The 18,557-nt window shown below is 52.1% G+C and overlaps 1 protein-coding gene across 8 annotated transcripts in view; it reads right to left on the reverse strand.

Moving 5' to 3' along the window:
• Positions 1–1,084: 1,084 nt before the first annotated feature.
• SUGP2 (SURP and G-patch domain containing 2) overlaps positions 1,085–18,557 on the reverse strand; it is a 31,616-nt gene continuing 14,143 nt past the window's right edge. For 3 of the 8 annotated variants that reach the window (XM_069477137.1, XM_069477156.1, XM_069477147.1), the window contains exons 5-9: positions 15,970–16,457; positions 14,765–14,876; positions 11,926–12,398; positions 9,275–9,336; positions 3,957–4,788 (exon numbers count right to left, since the gene is read on the reverse strand). In XM_069477137.1, coding sequence (XP_069333238.1) covers positions 4,528–4,788; positions 9,275–9,336; positions 11,926–12,398; positions 14,765–14,876; positions 15,970–16,457 — 1,396 coding nt within the window. In that variant the 3' untranslated portion in view covers positions 3,957–4,527. The other 5 variants (XM_069477100.1, XM_069477110.1, XM_069477129.1 and 2 more) reach the window with 5 other exon arrangements.

The raw sequence follows: 18,557 nt of genomic DNA on the forward strand, positions 1-18,557 counted from the left end.
CAAAGTAGCAGGGGAAATTTTACCTTCCAAATGGAGAAATCCTTCCCAGTTTGCAGAAGAGAAACTGAGGCCTGCGGTCCAGTGGCCTGCCTGGGGTCAAGGCCAGGACGGGCGTTGTGGGCTGGAGACCCCAGCCTCCTGTCCCAAGTGGCCTCGCCGGCCCCAGGGCGGTATGAGGAGCTGGGGTGCCGCTGCCAGACAGCAAATACCTGTCGGCTGCTCACCCGCCACTGGGTGGGGTCGATGCAGTTCCAGGTGACTTTCTCAGGAGTGGCACTGAAGCTGGTGGCCAGACACCACTAAGAAGGAAAATGTGTTGAGAGTCTTGGCTGCCAACAGGGCCACTGCCACTCCTGGGTGCCCTCCAGGATGCCGTGGGGAGAAGTGAGGCCGGGGTCCTGTGTCAGCTTCCCGAGGGGCCCTGTGGAGCCTCTCTCCCGCTAACCCGGCCACTGGACTGTCCTAAATGCAGACCCACCTGCCCTGGGAACCCGGGCACAGCGCCCAGCCTCCTACCTGCAGCCCGGCCCCTCCCCTTCACACTTGGGCGGGTGAGGATCCGCAGGCCCCACAGGTGCGGGCTCATTCCCCGCTGTGCCCTCTGCACCCCTCACCACCCCTCACCACCCGAAGGCCAAGGGGCTGCCGGCGGAGGAGTCCCAGCCAGGCTGGGCAGCACCTGGGAACAGCAGGGAGCTTTGACGATGCCTGGGAAGCTGCTCCTCAGGCAGGGGAGGCCCAGGCGGGCCGCGGCCTTACTCTGGCAGCTGGAATCCCAGCCCTGGGATGGGGTAAGGCCGGGGGGCCACGGGCTCCTTCTTCCTTCCCACCTTCTCAAAGGCAGGCTTCTGACTCGGTGGTACTGTTCCCCTTCCCCAGGACAGGAACTGCCCTCCTCACCGTGCTTGGCTCTGATCGCTGCCTGCTGTCTGGCATCCTCTGGGCCTTCCCAGTGACGCAGGGACTGGGGTGCGCCAGGCAGGAGAGGCGCGCCCTGGGAGGCCGCACGTCTGCACTGCCCCCTACGTGCGCTCGACTGGTCTGATGTTAAAAAGCACATCAAAGGAGACCATGGAAAATTGTGTTTCCTCTACATTTATTGCAACTGCTAAATGATTAACAACATTCACAACTTCTTAGATTTATAAAACAAAACTTCCATTTTGTAACATCACAAATGTCTTCTAGGTTTTACCAGGGACCAAAAACACTAAGATTCTCTAAGTGATTTCCAGTGATGGAAACAAGCCAGAGACAGTAAGCACCCAAAGTGGCGAGTTAGCACTTTCCGGATGCCTGTCGTCCTCACGGAAGAGACCCTGGAACTAGAACGACAGAAAAGATGCTGTGACTTTGACAAGGCTGTGCCACTGCACATCATGCTTGCACGCAACATCTCTGCACGGCGGCCTCTGCGGGCAGCAAGCACAGCCTTGGTTAAGAGAGATGGGGGAGGAGGACATGGAGGGCCAGCAGCATCTTGTCCCCAGCCAACAGCTCCGCCCCCCACTCTGGCTCCCAGGAACACCTTCACTGCCTTGACACTGCATCCACAAGAAAGGCGTCCTCTGAGGGCTTACAGGACTTTCTGGGCTCAAGAAGTAGGTGTTCCCTTTGATACCTGCCACTGGCTCCCAGAAACCATCTCAGCTTAAACCGGGACGTCCCCAGGAGGAACGGCAGGAGGCTGTGGGGGTCGGTGCCCACACATCAGGAATTCCTAAAGTACTTGGCTTTTTCATAAATAGAAGTGGAGAAAGTCAAGAATGAGCATGATGGGACAAGGCGCACACAGCGCTCGGAGCTGTGCTATAGCGGAAGAACTTGACCCTCGCACTGGTGGTATGTGCCCCTCACTCAGTTCTACCCCTTCGCCTGACCCACAGCCAACATGGAAGCTGTTGGAAGGGCTGGGAAAGAAAGAAGATGAACACCTGTACCTGTGGCTCCCCCCGAACCAGTTTCACCCCAGACCACCAGGCTGGCTCGTTTGAGTGGGGTTGCAAACCCCAAACCCATCCGCAGTGCCGGCAAACGCCAGCACCTCCCAGGGCCATCAAGATCTGCTGGTTGCCAAAGCAACAGAAGAGACCAGAAGCAAGCAGAGCCTCGGGGGCTGCGGAGCTGGGCAGGGTCGGGGGTCAGACAGACCAGAGAGAGCCCGAGGAGCTGGGATGACAGCCTGAGAGGTCTGTGGCTTAAAGAAAGCAAAGATTTCTTCACAGCCAACAAAAGTGGCTCTTTCCACTCAGTTCTGTGGCCGACACCCTACCCCCTTGCTGTGTCCCCCAATCCTGGAGTGTCAGCAGGATCCCAAGTCTTCTAGTTTTAGCAGGTATTTAAGACTTCAATGCTGCTGCTTTATGAAGAAGGGATGAGATTTCCACAGCCTAAGAATTTCACATGTAGTTACAAGCAGTGGGGCTCGGGGACTGTGGGAGGCGGCAGCAATCACACGCCTTGAAATAGCGAGCAGCTGCGGAGCCCACCCCAAGAGGAGCCTTTCTCTTCTTTACAAAGGCTGCAATGACACAAGTCTTTACACGGCCACACGTGCAGAAAATGAAGAGTCTTGGAGGGTTTACAACCCCCACCTCTTTGTAGGGAGACTCCATATGTGGTTTTAAAAAAACTCATACTGTAGTTTGCTTACATTGTGGATTCTAAAGAGGCATAAATCTGAGGAAAGTTTAATTTGTTGAACGATTACTCCCACTGAATACAGCTCTACTATACTGTTGCTAAGATTTCATCAAGTCGCTCAGGATGCATTTAAGAGATGAGACACCGTTCACAGGTTCATCCAATCAAGTATCTCTGACCGCTCAGAGAGCTTCGGAGCTCTGGTGCCAGAGTGCAGACCTGGCACTTACTGATGTCTCCCCCGTGCAAGTTCTGGGGAACAACAAGCAAACACCATCTGTAAGCGTTTCCGCACCAGGCTCGCTAACAGCACTTCTGGAGAGCAACGGCCCTCGGACTGGAAAGCTGGCCAGAGGAGCTGGTCCTCGGCACTTACGGGCCAAGGTCCCTGTCGGGGCAGCACCACCTTCTGAAGAGGACCCAAGACAGATCTGGAGGGATCTGCTGCTAAGCATTTGGAAGAGAAAGGAGAGGCAAAAGCATATTGAAAATGGTGCATTCTTTTTCTTTTTCTTTCTTTCTTTTTTTTTTATTTCAGCATATTACGGGGGTACAAATGTTTAGGTTACGTGTATTGCCCTTGCCCCCCGGTGCGTTCTTTTTCTTTAAGAGAAAGAAAAGCCAGCGAAACCTGGGCCCCAGAGACCGCAGAGATGTTTGTTTTCATGTACACACCAAGCCGTACTTGGGCACCAGCTCCGGGCAGGTCCGGGTTGGGGAGGACGTTTTAAGGGTAATTGCTGCTTCAAGGCTTATCTTTCTCACCAGTGATTTTGATCTATTCAGGGAGAGAACAACTCTTCAAAACCGTGAGAAGGGCAACTAAAAAAGGGTAGGAAGATGAGGATATAGGCCCGGGGCCCTTCACAACGAAAAAGGACTTGAAGACCCTCAGAAAGGTGGGCAGCCAATTGCCGTCCTTTGTAGCGGTGGCTTCCGTGTCCACCCTCACGCTGGCACAGATGGCAAGCCCACTCTTGACTAGGGAATGGTCTGTTTGGCCGTCCTACGTGGGAGAAAACTCGAGCAAGAGAGGAGCCAGGTAAAGGGCTGCTGCTGGGGCAGGCTGGGCAGCCGGCACAGATGCGCCCGGCCAGCTGGGGGCTCGCTCCTTCGGCGGACCTGGAAGGTGAGAAGTGGGACACATCCACAGCCAAAGACCCTTCTGTTTCCCTCACACAATCTTGTGATTGTTTTTTTTGGTAGTGTTTTGACGTTTGTTTTTAGGGGAGTGCTCATGCGTGGGCTCGTGAACATACCTATTTGTTGGCCCGTTTGTGCCTGTACATCTGCATCATCCTCTGTCGGAACACGTCGAACGTGTCTTCTTTGTGCTCCTGCCCGTCGGCACCCAAGCCCTCCCCTTCCGAGGCGGTCCCCCTGAGGAGCGAAATGGACAGTCAGTTGTGGACCCGAGTGCAGGGCCTGGCACATCGTGAGATGCAGGGACTCGAGACACACAACACAGACATCCGAGAAAGGGAACAGCAAGACGGGATTCACACGGAAAACAAGGGGTACTCACCGCAGAGAAGCACTGGCTTTCTGAGGGGTGCCCAGGAAGCCAGGATCACGGCAGAATGCCTCACCCGTAAGGGCTAAGCTCAGTTTTAATGACAAGCCTGCTGGATGCTACTAATAGGGTTTCATCAACTCCGGGCCTGTGTTCCCTACCCTGGCCGCCTGCTTATGGATTCCTGGAAAAGGGAAAGTGGTTCTAAGCTAAAACTACCCAGAAATACCACTGGCTTTTATGACGATGATAAACGGGCCGAAATGAGCAGGGCCAAGAAGCTGGCTAAATGGTCTACCCAAGTGCAGAAAGGAGCCGTGTAAACACCTGCATATGTAAACGACCAGCTTCTCATCTGAAGACTCCTTTTGTTAAAAAAACAACCCAATTGCCAGCTTTAAGCCATCTTCAATGTGAGGGGAACCAAGACTCAGGCAGCAGGTCAAAGGACAGGCCAGAACCCGCCCGCCCAGGCCACAAATGCCTGCTGCGTACACGCTGACGGGCTCCCGGATGCCTTTCCCGAGGGAGCCCAGGCCGTGGCCCTCCTTCCAGCCCATCTTCTGCAGCATCTGGAAGCCCAGGTTCTTGTCAGTCAGCTTCTGCTGGGTGAAGTCAAAGTCCTTGGGTTTCTGCGGAGAGAGGAGAGTCCAGGCACACGGGCCGCAAAGAAGTGCCTGGAGCAAGGGTCTGTCCTGGGAGGCACCTGGACAAGACCCCGGCAAATGCCCTCCTTACTTCCCGATGCTCAGGATCCAGCCTTGGTTATTTCCCTGGTTCCCTGAAACATCCCCGGGTCGGGGGGCACGTCTAAAGGTCAGAGGCCCCCAGCCTGAGGTTCACCCCTAAGGCTGGAACCCGACGACTGGCCCTTGGTCCTGCCTCTCAGGTACACTACAGCCCTGCGCTAGGACTGTGAGAAAAACTGGGTATGGACTGGCAGGTCCTGGGGCCAGGGGACCAGTAGGAAGATCCCTGAGCGGAGACTGGATAAAGAAGGATGGCCCTATGACAATCAGAGGGTACAGCCCGGGGCTGGGGACACCAGGGCACAGGCCTGGAGGCAGTATAGCAGAGGGGCCAGACAGACGGTAGGTGAGAATTAGTTGGTAGAGCCCTTCCTGAGCCTTCATTCGTTGCTTCATCCACTCCCTGGCTGCCTTCCATGTCTGTCTGTCTGTCTGTTCCAGAACTGGGTTCTACTTGGTTGCTGGGGTCCGTGTCTAGCACAGAGCAGACCTTGATGAGGCTGCTGTGGCTGAGAAGGGGCCTGCAGGTGGTGGGGAAGCTCAGCACCCTCTGGAGGAGGAGCCTGCACAGCTCCAGCAGAAGGACTGTCCATTCACTTATAAATGTGTATGAGCACCCCCACCCCCCATGTGAGGGAACCTAGCTGGGCAGCCCAGCACCCCGCCCTGTGTTTCTTTCTTTTTCTGGCTCCTCAGGAAGTTTCTCTCTTTCTTTCTCTGTAGAGATGGGGTCTTGCTATGTTGCCCAGGCTGGCCTCGAATTCCTAGGCTCAAACGATCCTCCTGCCTCAGCCTCCTGAGTAGCTGGGACTACAGGTGCACACTACCATGCTGGCTTTTGATATTTTTCTTTGAGACATTAACTAAACTATTTGGGGAGACTGAGAGAGCCTCACATGCTTGTTAGTGTGAGGGAGGGAGGCACTGAGGAGGATCAAGCAAGGCAGCCGATGCTGGGGGTCTGAGCAGGGGACAAGTGTGGGCACAACTAGGAGAGGGCTGGATGACCCTGTGTGCAGGAACCAGGGGGAGGAGGACGTGCTGAGCACTGTGAGCTCAGGGCCTGGGGCGGCCAGCCCTCACCAACTCAGCGACCTGCCCCATCATGTCCTGCAGGCCTCATGAGGCATGATTCAAGCAAAGGACAAGCCTCCCTCCACCTGCATTGAGGTGCCCAGGAAACAGCTTCCCCAACACCAAGGGCACATGGGGGAGGCACTCTGGAGACAAAGGAGCTCAGAGGAGACAAGGCAGAAAAGGCCGGGCCTGGGGGGCCCAGCACCCACCCCTGAGCATGGGACAACAGGGAGAAGGGAGGTGAGCACAGGAACTCATGACAGAGGGAGGGAAGAGGGAGTGAGTGCTCCCACGAGGAGGGTCTGGGCCCCCGAGTTTGCTGCAGCCTCAGTGTCCTCACCCTGGAAAGGGACAAAACAGCCTGGAAAGGTGCTGAGAGTTCACTGACATGAAGTGAGGTGTTAGGGCTCAGAAATCGATACCCCAAAATACAGTGCTTTAACATGTGGGACTCAAGAAGCAGCCTCAAGTTCCCTCTGACACCCACCTCCTGCCTCTCCCCAGGCATGGGGGAGGCTGCTCTCTGAAATTCCCTTGGCTACCTAGAAACAATGCAATCGCCTTCAGGTCCTTCCCTGGGATTTCATTAACCAGAGATTAAAACTCACATCACAGAGGTGGCGGCTGAACATTAACCACCACACCCAGAACCCGGCGTGGCTGCTCTCCCATCCCATTCGATTCTCAGAGAGAATCATTTATAAGACATTTGCCTCCAGGGTCCGTTCCCCTCTCCTAAAATCATTTGCTTCTCCTCTGCAATTGTCCACAGCCCCCACCTGCCCTCTCCCCTACGAAAAGGACAGTTTAGCTTCAACCTTTTTTGAGTTTTCATATTGTTTTATTATTTTTTCTTTTTTATAAAATATATGGCTCAATTCATATTGTTTTATGTGGCTTCTATGCTTATGCACATTAATAATTTTTTTCCTGTTAACCTATTGTCAATTCATTTTGACAGACTTAGACTCTAAGTTTCAGAGAAGAGAAATTCTCTTTGCCCCTTCAGAGGTGTCCAAGGTATAAAGCAGCTGTGTGTCCGTACGGATCTCCGTGTACATGTGCATCTGTGCGCATGCACCTGTGCACACATGTGCAGCTGTGTGTGTATGCATCTGTGTGTATCTGTGTGTCTGCATCTCTGTGTGTACGTGTGCATCTGTGTGTGCATGCAGGAATTACTCAACACAGGCAGCCCCTTCACAGTGGCACGTGGTGGGCTTGCCAAGGTGGTATGGGCAGAGGAGGGGAGGCAGACAGCAATTCAAAGACATCTTGGCAGGCCAGGGGAACACCAGACAGGAGCTGCCACAATGGGAGGCCCCTTACCAACAGAAGTGGCCTGGAGAACAGAGGAGGCAGAACCCACGAACTGAGATGAAAAATGGCGATCTGTCAGGCCGTCCTGGGAGATACACACGGCCTGGGCCCCGCGATGGAGGGTGGGGAAGGTAGGGGAATGGCTGGCCATTGGGGGCCAGGGGTCCCCAAACAGCAGGCCTGTACCCCTTCCCCTTCAGGAAGGTTGCTTGGGGATGCAGTGGGAGGAACATGGCCCGACTTGGCCTGGAAGGATTTTTGTGAACGTTTGATTTGTGTTTAACAATATTGATGTCTGGAGGAAAGCAGTGCCCCACGTGTCAGGGTGAGGTGTACACAGAGGAGAGCTGCAGCCACCACGGCCTCCTCCCTACCTGCAGTCCCCTTGCAAAACAGGACAGGTGCAGAGCCCCAAGGAAAGAACAGTGTTTGTGGGACACCAGCCAGGACCTGGGTTCAGTTTAATCTCACAGTACCTCCTACCTGCAGGGTAGGTGTGGCACCCCACTTTACACACGAAAACCTGTGGCTCAGGAGTTACACGCCAAGCTTATAAAACTGCTAGGTGGCAAGGCTGAGCTTGAATCCATTTGTGAATGACTCCAAGGCCCAGCTGCCCCCTCACCTGGCTATGCCCTTACCCAGGCTACACAAAAGGGTATTGGGTGCCGGCTCAGCTTAAACCCAGCACACCAGTCAAGATCATGAGCTTTTGACTCAGGAAGGTCACTCCTACCTGCTGTGACTGGGGTCAGAATGACCTCTTCTGAGGGGCACTTGGAAGGGGTCTGAAACACCACAGCACTGCCCAATACCAGCAGAGAAACCTCTCCTGGCTCCCCACCCTTCTCCCTGACCGCTAAGGACTGCAAAGTCTCTCTACATGTGTCCCAGGTCACCTTGCCCAGCCTCAACTGCCCCGCTACCCACCAATGTATGCCCCTGTTCATCTGGAGTGCACCCGTCCCCTTCCGATTACCTGCCCCCATGTCAGCAAACCGTAGCTCTGTCCTCTAACTGCCCAGGCTGATGACCCTGGGGCCGCCTGGACTCTTGGTGTTCACTCTTCCACACTCAGCCCACCAGTGAGTTCCACGGACTTCACCTTCAGCCCTTCTCGTTGCCTCCCCATGCCCTGGTCCAACTGCCCCAAGTCTGAGCCTCTTCCTGGTCCCCTGCTCTGCTTGGACCCCACCCCACAGGCTGCTCTCCACCAGAGTGGCCACATCTTCGGCCCAAACCCCTGCCATGGGTCCCTGAGGACCTCCCTAGGAGATGGGGCTGACTTCTGTCTAGTCCCTCCAATTCCATTCTTGTCACAAAGGCCTCTTGCTGTCCCGGGCCTCTGCCCAGGCCATGCCTTCCCCAGATCCCCATACAGCTCTTTCTCACCTCTTCCAGGCCTGTGTCAACATCACTTGCCAGGGAGACCTTCCTTCGCCTCAGCGGCACCCCCACTCCGCCTCTCCCCCGCTCCCCTTGCTTTGCTTCTTTGCCCACAGCACCCCCATGACCGAGTCACACCCTTTTCTTCTCGCTGTCAGCCCTGCTCACTGCTGCCTCCTGGTGGGCAGCTGGGGCCTGGCGCATAGGCGGTGCTGATGGATGAATGAACACACACCATGCTCTGCTTGCTAGCAGATTAGTACACACCCTTAACCACAATTAGGGGCCGCTAAGCTTGAACTTCTTAATGGCCAAGACATTATCTCGTTCATCTCTCAAACCCCACTGCACACATCAGCCCACAATTTTGTGTTTAATGGACTAATCACTACCCTCCTATGTTCTGGACAAGGGCCAATTTTAAAAAGTCCCCTGAGGGAAAAGTCTCTGCTTACTGCATTTTGTACATTAAACCTCAGTTTGAAATACAAGTATAGCTTAATCATATGCTGCAGCATCCTTTAAAACTCCAACAAATTCTGACCAACTATATCCTGAGTGAGGGCTTACAAATGATTAAGCTCACCTTCTTTTTGGACATGGGACGACCCCGAGGCCTGTCATAAGCGATTCGAACTGGTTCATGGACTGGAAGACAAAAGAAAGGTATACGCGTACAGACACACATTCCCCAGATTGTTCAGAGAGAGACTGGAGGCGCTGCAGAGTTGTGGCTAACAGTCTCTCTGATGGCAGAAGGTGCCCTGCGCCCTGCACAGCAGCCATTGGGCCACGGCTCCTCTCATGAATGGCTGTGACCTACGGAGCAAGCAGAGAGGCTAGACATGCCCAGACTAGGTAGCTTGGGCCACGGTGAAGGGCTCACTGAGGTGTGCCTTGCTTTGGGAAAGCCCATCCAAACCTAAGACTTGCCACATTTATAACAAACCACAGGCCGGGCGCGGTGGCTCACGCCTGTAAGCCCAACACTCTGGGAGGCCGAGGCAGGAGGATCACTCGAGGTCAGCAGTTCGAGACCAGCCTAAGCAAGAGTGAGACTCCGTCTCTACTAAAAAATAGAAAGAAATTAACCAGACAACTAAAAATATATAGAAAAAGTTAGCCGGGCATGGTGGCACATGCCTGTAGTCTCACCTACTCAGGAGGCTGAGACAGGAGGATCGCTTGAGCCCAGGAGTTTCAGGTTGCTGTGAGCTAGGCCGATGCCACAGCACTCTAGCCCGGGCAACAGAGTGAGACTCTGTCTCAAAAAAAAAAAAAAAAAAAAAATATATATATATATATATATATATATATATAAATAAAACAAAGGACCCAATACACAGATTAATTTCCATGACCACAAGAATATATTTTGTTTCAACAAATGAACTACTTACAATGCCTCACCCTCCTAGTTTATCTGTAGCTAATTCACTGGTAAAGAATTAAAGTCCATCCAGATCTTTCTTTTTATTTTATTTTTTTGAGACAGGGTCTCGCTCTGTCGTCCGGGCTAGAGAGCCGTAGTGTCATCATAGCTCACTGCAGCCTCAAACTCCTGGGCTCAAAGGATCCTCCTGCCTCAGCCTCCCAAGTAGCTAGGACTTTAGGTGCCACCACCCCTGGCTAATTTTTCTAATTTTTGTAGAGATGTGGTCTTGCTACGTTGCTCAGGCTGGCGAACTTTCTCATAAAAAACCATGCTTCCCATACAGAGTACTGAATCACATTATTATTGATATTATTTTTTTGTTTTGATGAAGGGGGAGATCAGCAGGGCTTATTTTTGTCTCATCAACCACCCAATCAAAGAACTGGGAGCTTCCAACATAGAAATAAAGAAATCCACTTCCCCCGAAGGACATATGTGACAAGCACTTGATAAGCCATCTGCCGTTTAGGAGAAGTTCTGAAGGACGGAAGGGTTACGGCAGGACAGTCAGCAATTCATTGCAGCCCCAAGGTTTCTAAACACCAATCCCGAGGACCACTCCAAAGCAGGAGAAACTATAAGGACATTGTTGCCTGTGAATATGAGCGTCTTAGTGACGGAGAACACACAGGTGACTATTTAATGCAGTCCTATCACGGGCGCCGTTCACTCCAACAACTTCATACACACATTTGCAGCAGCAGCATATGAGAAGCACAGCCTGGGCCTGACCTTGTGGAGACACGCTGGTTGGACGGGGGGCACAAGGAGCAACCTGGGCCATGGCCAGCCCATCAAGAGGCTGCATGCGGTACGATTCCACCACATTTGCTAGGAAAAGCAGAAACTCAGGCCTAGAAAACAGTCAGTGGTTGCCAGGGCTGGATGGGGGCAGGGGACCGCAAAGAGACAAGAGAAATTTTCTGGGAGTGGGCTTTAGCTCTGCTGGACTGGGAGGTTCCTGCTTACGCACATTTGCCAAAATGCCTCAGACTGGCCACTTGAAAAGGGTGCATTTCACTGCTGGTAAATTGTACCTTAAGAACGCTGATTCTTCCCATAAGAGAGCTGGGGACGGCCTCCATAGTCAAGGCAGGCAGAGCACAGAGCCCACAGGTCCCACTGACAGCTGCCTGCGACCACCCCCTCTGTGTCCCCCCGCCTCACTGTCGTGACATGAAGCAGGTGTCACTATCCTGGGCCTTTCAGGGGCTCAGAAGGCTGCCTGTCCCACAAGGTGGCGGCAGGAAACAGCCGAGATGACCCAGGTCTACCCACTCCAAGGTTAGGGCCTTCCGGAATCTGGGCAGTAAGAGGAATGCCTAACAGCATGTGGAGACTACAGGCCACAGACTACCCAAGAAGCATCTCCTTAGTGCAATGATTTCAGATCAACTAGACACGTGAGTCTTACACTGACATTTTGGAGCGGTGTGCAAAACTATTTTAGAACTATTTAAGATTAAACCACAAGACCAGAGAACCCCATGCTGTTTTGGCCACTCTGGGGACACACCCACCCACAGACTCCTGGGGGTATGGTTCTTGGTTGGTGGGCCATGGAAAGTAGTAAAGGGATTTTGGGGAGGTGTCATCCTACCAGAACACTGAGGTCACCTACACGGCTGGTGGGTGTGATGAGAGGCAGGAAGGATGACCAGGGCACAGGGTCAATCGTGTGGCTGAGCTAGGGCCAAGGGCAGGTGCATTCTTCATCTGGTCAGGCCATGTCTCACTACCTTCCATGGCCCACCAACCAAGAAGCTTGCTGGGGGTGGCTGTGCTGACAGGCGGCCACTCACCTTTTGGCTCCTGGATGAGACACACTCTCTTGGGAGCTGGAATCATGCCAACCTTCAATGACTTGCTGCTGATCCTCTTCCGGGGGAAGCAGATGCCTGAGGAGGCCTGTGACAAGGCAGGCACTCCAGCTGGGTCGTCCTCGGCAGCCTCGCCGGGGAGGCCATCGGCCGGGGGGCTGCCCTTGGACTTGCCGGCCCCTCCGTGAAGAGGGCCCTCCTCTGCCCCGTCCCCGTCATCGTCGTCGTCGTCCTCCTCAGGCATCGGGCTCTCCAGCTCAACCTGCTGCTGAGCGGCCTCATCCTCAAATTCTGCTTCCCCTTCCATGTGGCCCAAGGGGCTCTCCTGAGAATCTGCACTCTCGCCGCCGGCATGGAGGTTGAGTGGAGATGACGTGAAACGGATTGATGGGCACAGTTCAAACACTTTCTTCCGGTAGAATTTGAAAGCAGCACTATTTTGGTCATGGAGAAACCTGGGAAGTAGACAAAATACACTGATTAACCAGAGGGAATCTCTAAACATGTTTTTTTTGCTGAAACTGCGTGGGATGGCTCTAATGAGGCTGGGGGTGAAAGAGTAAAATGAATAACCTGATCTCTTTCTGCACAGCTATGGTGTGATGGTGCAGCTTCTCAACGAGATAGTATGTTTGAGGAGCAACTTAACAAGGAATTGGAACAGAAGAGGCCTAACTGCTTTTCTGGTGGAGAGAGGTGGAGGAATAAGGTATACAGGATAACCCGGGAACATGCTGGAACAGAGATCTGGCCTGGGCCCCACCTCACCGCTTCTGGTTACTTCACTGGCCTATGGGCCTCCATGTGCCCATTTTGGTTCCCTGGTTCGTTGTACACTCCCAGGGGTGAGACACATGGAGGCAGTGCACAGCTACTGCTGGAACCCTAGCCCCGAGGAGCAGTGAGGCACCCCCAGAGGCATGCAAGGTAGCTCACTGCCTGCTGCTACATGAAGGCGGCAGTGAGGCCTCTCTGTCCCTCAGGATTCTGGTGACCTCCTTGACTCCTAACCACAGCTGTGGGGCTGTGGCTGGTCTGAGAAACTAAAACTCTCCTGAAGTCCCAAGTCCACCTGGACCAAAGGAAAGACGGCCCTTGTTCTTGGATAGGGCAACTCAACCTCATATGGGTGCCAATTCCTCCCTAATTAGCATATAAACATAATTATTTATTAGCAATAAAAGCAATTTTTTCTGGATTAGGACAAGATGATTCTGAAGTTTATTAAAAAAAATAAATATACGTGAGTATTTGGGAAAACTCAGGTGCCATAAAGCCTCTAGAGTTAAACAGCGTAGTGGTCCATAAGGCAGACCAAGAGAATGGAACAGAAACACCAGAAACACTGCATTTGATGATGGTGGCTTCTTAAATCACTGCAAAAAAGGTGGTGTTTTGGGGGAATGGTATTGGAACAACTGGACAGCTTTTTAGAAAAATAAATGAGATCAGGCCATACCTTCTGCACCTCAATTAACCCTTACATAGACTATGGGTCTAAATGTACAAAGCAAAACCATACACGTTCTAGAAGAAAATATGTAAATCTCTTTATAAACTGAGTTTGTGGAAATTCTAACTATTACTCAATATCCAGGTGCAATAAAAGAACAAAATGATAAATGTAACTACATAAAATATTTCTGTACTGCAAAACACACCAAAAGCAAGTGAAAGATAAATGACAAAGTAGAAGGAAATATAGGCAACCACGTTACAGATAAGAGCTCCTAAAAATCAAGGAAGAAAAAGTCCAAAAACCCAACAGAGAAAAGGTCAAAGATTATAAACTTCTGCCTTCCAAAAGACATTGCTATAATGAGAAGTCACAGGCTGGGAGAAAATATAAATCACACATCTCTAAAGGACGAGAATATGTACTAAACTCTCAAAATTAATTAATGAGTAAATAAAAGACCCAATAATAAAACTGAGAAAGACCTGACTAGACAGTTCATTAAAGAAATACAGAAAGCACACAAACACATGCAAAGATGGTCAGCGCCATTAGACCTCAGAGAAACACAGATGAAGGCCACAGTGAGGATCCTCGCCCACCCGCCAAACATACACACTGGGATGGCTACAGAGGAGGACAGTGCTCAGCTCACACAGTCAGGTCCCAAATGCTCCATCATTTCCCATAAATGCTCAGAAATGTAAGTTTTCAACTATATTTTTAATTAGACTAAAGTACAACTCTCCAGCAAGTTGGGAACAGCACACGGAGTCCAGAGGCCCCCAGCAGGGCTATGGCTCAGTAACAGGAACACATGGGCCCCCAGGCAGCCTCTCTCTGAGGGGGCACTTCCACGTCACCCTTGGGAAGAACCCCAGGGACAGAGCTGGCTCCCAGCCCCGGTTCTCTTGTCTACAGGCTACATGCTGACACCCCCACTCATTGGAGGAGTGGAAAGGGCAAGGGTGTCCCCTCCCAGCATGAGGCCGCCACACCACCACTGTGTGGAAGTACCTGCTGTCCAGACCTAGGCAAGGACCGATTATCGCCACATGAGCAACAAATCCTCATCTCTTTCTCTTCCCCTGGACAACTCTGACTGGGCCTTTGGATGTAGATGAAATGTCCCTCTAGGGAGGCTTTTCCTGATGCCCCAGATGAGGGCAGGTCCCCCCTGGTCCCTCAGAACAGACGCTTCTCCCTCACAGCCCTGGCTCAGCTGAAGTGAAGCTGTGACTTATCCCTGGTGTCCTCCCGAGGCAGGAGTGCATGGGCCAGGCCGCCCTGCAGGCTCTCAGGACATGCCTGTGGGGTGAATACACTCAAATCAAAAGGGTGTGATGAGACCCAGGGGGTACGTACCACAGTTCGGGGTTATCGATGCTGTTTTCTATGCTGAATTGTTCTATCTCTGGTCCCACCTGAGCAACAAATCTGGCCAGTTTCTCTGCAGTCTCCACCGTTTTCATGTCAACTACAAAACATAAAGCATCTGTCATGCATCACTTCTGAGCTGCTGCTTCTTGCATGAATGTTGTGGGGCTGTGGAGACTGACTGTAAAGATGGCCCTGAGTGTCTCCCCCCTGCAGCCTCACCCAACACCGTGTGACTCTGCAGCTCTGTCCAGCAAGAGGTGGACTCTGTTTGCCCCCTTGAATCAGGGCTGGCCATGGAACTTGAACTGGCCATAGAATGTGGTGGAAGCGCCAGTTGCCAGTTCGAAGCCTGGGCCTCAGTGGCCTCAAGCACCTCGACTGCCTTTTCCAGAGCCCCAACCCCGACCCTGACCGTCAGGTGAACAACCCTGGGGTGACTGCTGTGGGTGGAGACAGGCTCATGGCTCAGCCACCCCCATTACCTCAGCTGACAGACCCAGAGAACCTGCCACGGCCCACAGACACATGTGCGGCCCAGATCAGCAGATGCCCCCGCCGTCAGCAGGCTCAGAGCAGTACCAGACACCTCCTGTTTTAAGCCTCGGCTTGGAGTGGCTTGCGACACAGCAACAGCTAGAGAATGCAGCCACTGTGGAGATTTCTTTGCCGTCTCCATTCCCACCTAGTACTGAGTGGGAAGGGCTGGTCAGAGGTCAGAGGGCAGGCCTACTGTACCGAGGGAAGGTAATGGCTAAGGTGACCAGGAGAAACGGAAGGGGTAAGTCAGTTCAGAAGAAGTGGTGCAGGTCAACTAACCCTGAAGAGACCTTGGGGCAGAGGAGGTAGAACCTGAGAAATGTCAAGGGAGGCAAAGCCAAGGTGAGACATGGGATCCCAAGCACAGGCACAAGGCATGACTGTCCCAGCACCAGGACCCTGTCCGGGAGCACAGAGGCTGGGGGCAGCACCTCATGCCAGCTTCACGCACAAGAGAGGAGGAAGGCACAGCAGGACTCACATGTGACCCTCTCAAGGAGGGAAGAGAGAAAGTGTCTCCACATGCACCTATCCTGGCCAGGTCCCTGTAGCTGCTGCCTCACCCAGACTGCTGAGCCCTGGGCTTCTGGAGAGACCCTGGACACAGGAGAGTTGGGACTGGGGCCCAGAGCGGGGCAGGAGTGAGCACCCACCGTCAGCAGATGGGCAGGGAGAGGAGGTCCGAGGGGCTTCAGAGATGTCCACTCCTGCTGGCTTGGGGGATGGGCCTGAGGTTTCTGGGGTGGGGTCACAAGGAGAGGGTCTGGCAGGGTCTGGTGGGCAATCCTTCACAGCTTCGTTCCTGTCTGACAGTGACGGCTTTGCACGCAAGGGGCCTGGAGCCTGCCGGCTGTGGTGCTTCAGCCTTGTGCCCAAGGACAAAGGGGTCTGGGTCCCGGTGCTCGTTCTCCTTGCCTTCCACCCCCGGAGACCTTGAGCACGGAGGAGCCCCCGACGCTGCCACGGAAGCAGTCTCTTCTTGAGGCTGCGGACTGCCCGGGCATACAGCATGGCCCGCACTGCACACTCCGCTGAGGTTGGCTTCCGATCGACTCCTGGTAAGGCCTGGCTTATCCGCTGCATTTCTGCCAATTTCAGCTTGTAATATTTATACTCCAGACTATTTTCATCAGACAAAAACCTATGTGACAAAATAGGCATAACAGGACATTTGTGAAAATTACTACCGTGTACCAAGTCGTTACTGCAATCACAAAGCCGTTCTAAGTGGTGGTCTCCCCACTGTCCTCTGCTGCCCACTGAGGACCCAGAACGCCCACCTTGCCGAGAGTGGCTGCAGTGCAATCAGGAGTTCTGACTGAGCAGTACTTGAGTTCCTCCTTGATTTCCATCAGCAGCAGCCATGAGGGAATGTACAGCTCAGCTCATGGTCACCTCGTAGCACAAACCAGTCACCTTGGAGCCACAGCACTCTGGCATGCAGAAATGACGCCCTTCAAACGGCCCAGTCAGGCGGAGCACTTGGTGAGCTTTCAACTGCTTCATTGAGGCAGGTGTGATGGGACCCATAAGACAATGGTAACCGAGGAGCCTGTGCCCAGGCATGAAATCTTATGACAGAGTCGTCATGATGAGAACCATACAGAAAAGAGAAGGTTGAGCTGTGTCTCCTGATGTAAAAAATCCATAATATAGCCAGAGAAAACAGCAAGCAAGGAGACCTACATTGATATGTATCATCTGAAACTGCTCTGTGTACACACCCACTCCAGGTATATTTGCTTTTTTCACATAGATTGACAGAAAATAAGGCAAACTTAATAATTAGCTGTGGAGAATGGAATAGAAAGAGGTGTGGAGGGAGATTTTCATGTTATTTATATAGGTGTATACATTTTTTCTCAAACAACATTAGTTACTTTGTTTTTAATTTTATTAACATCTTCTTTTATCTGTTAATCCTTCCCCTTCTTGTGTCTTTGAACTTCTGTCATCATTTTTCTTCTACCTTCCAGAGTTGAATGCTTTTTACCTCCATTCTATTTCTAATAAATGCACCTAACTCACTTTTCCTCCTAAGTGTTGTTACAGAGGCATCTGGTATGTAGTGTTCTCCCTCCTACTTCCCTCTAAATTGTTTCTAATTTCAGCTCTAATTACCTTTCACGCAAAAGTTATTTATTAGAAGCGCCTTTTATTTTGGTTGTTGCTGGTTTCTAGTTTGTTGCATTGCACAATGTGGCCCCAATCGGGGATGTGCTATGATTTTCTCTGTGTTTTTACACATAACAGACTTTTGTGAATGTTTCATTTCAGTTTGTTAAAGAAGGACTATTGTTTGGTGAGTATGGCAGTATTTCAGGTGGGTGATGTTAAGTGACCACATATTAGGTATTAAATGAGCTTCCAGATTACAAATGACACCGAAGCCGAATGGAACGAGGTGGCCATGTGTTGCAGGGTGCTGGCAGCGCTGTGTGATGCTGGTGTCCCTGGCAGGCAGCTCCATACTAAAGCTCCTGCTGACATTATCAAGATCTGGCTGAACCTGAGAAAATGGGATGTGGCTGGCTCCACGGCTGCCCTGGCCACTCTGTTAGACTGACAGCAGCCTCCTGCAAGATTGCACCCAAACAAGCAATAGTTCCTGATTAAGAGAATGCTGATCAACATTGGTGCTCTGGTTCTCAAGTCAAGTGCAGGCCCAGCTAGGGCCAGCAAACTTCTCATCAAGGGCAGACAGCAGAGTCAGTGCCAGGTGACCTCACATCCCCAGTCACCCATGGCTCTGACAGATTCCTTCTCCCCTGGATGGCTCTGATGCTAAATGCAGTCTGAGAATGTCAGCCTCAAATCTATGTCCCCAAGTTCTAGTGGAATATAACATCACAAGAACACTCACAAGCCAGCCGGCTGGGTTCAAATCTCAGCATAGCCACTTAAGCTGTGAACCTGTCTGTGCCTCAGTTTCTTCATCTGTAAGATGCAGAGGATGACAAGAAGCAGCTACTTCATCATGTTGTTGTGAGACTTGAGTTATATGCTTTCACCACGAGGCAAATGCTGTGAACACTTCCTAGCAGTCATTAATTGTTCAACAAATATTAGCACGTTATCTCTGTTTATGCTCTTTCACTGTGTCATTAAATCCTCCACAGCCTTATTTGGATTACATCATCTATCCATTCCAGAGAAACACTCACATCTCCTACTATGGTAATGGACTCATCTGTTCTTCTTTGCATGGTTTTTGGATTTAAACTATTTCTAAACGTTGTTT

Source organism: Eulemur rufifrons, chromosome 2, assembly GCF_041146395.1.
Source record: "Eulemur rufifrons isolate Redbay chromosome 2, OSU_ERuf_1, whole genome shotgun sequence".
NCBI classification, from domain to species: domain Eukaryota; kingdom Metazoa; phylum Chordata; class Mammalia; order Primates; family Lemuridae; genus Eulemur; species Eulemur rufifrons.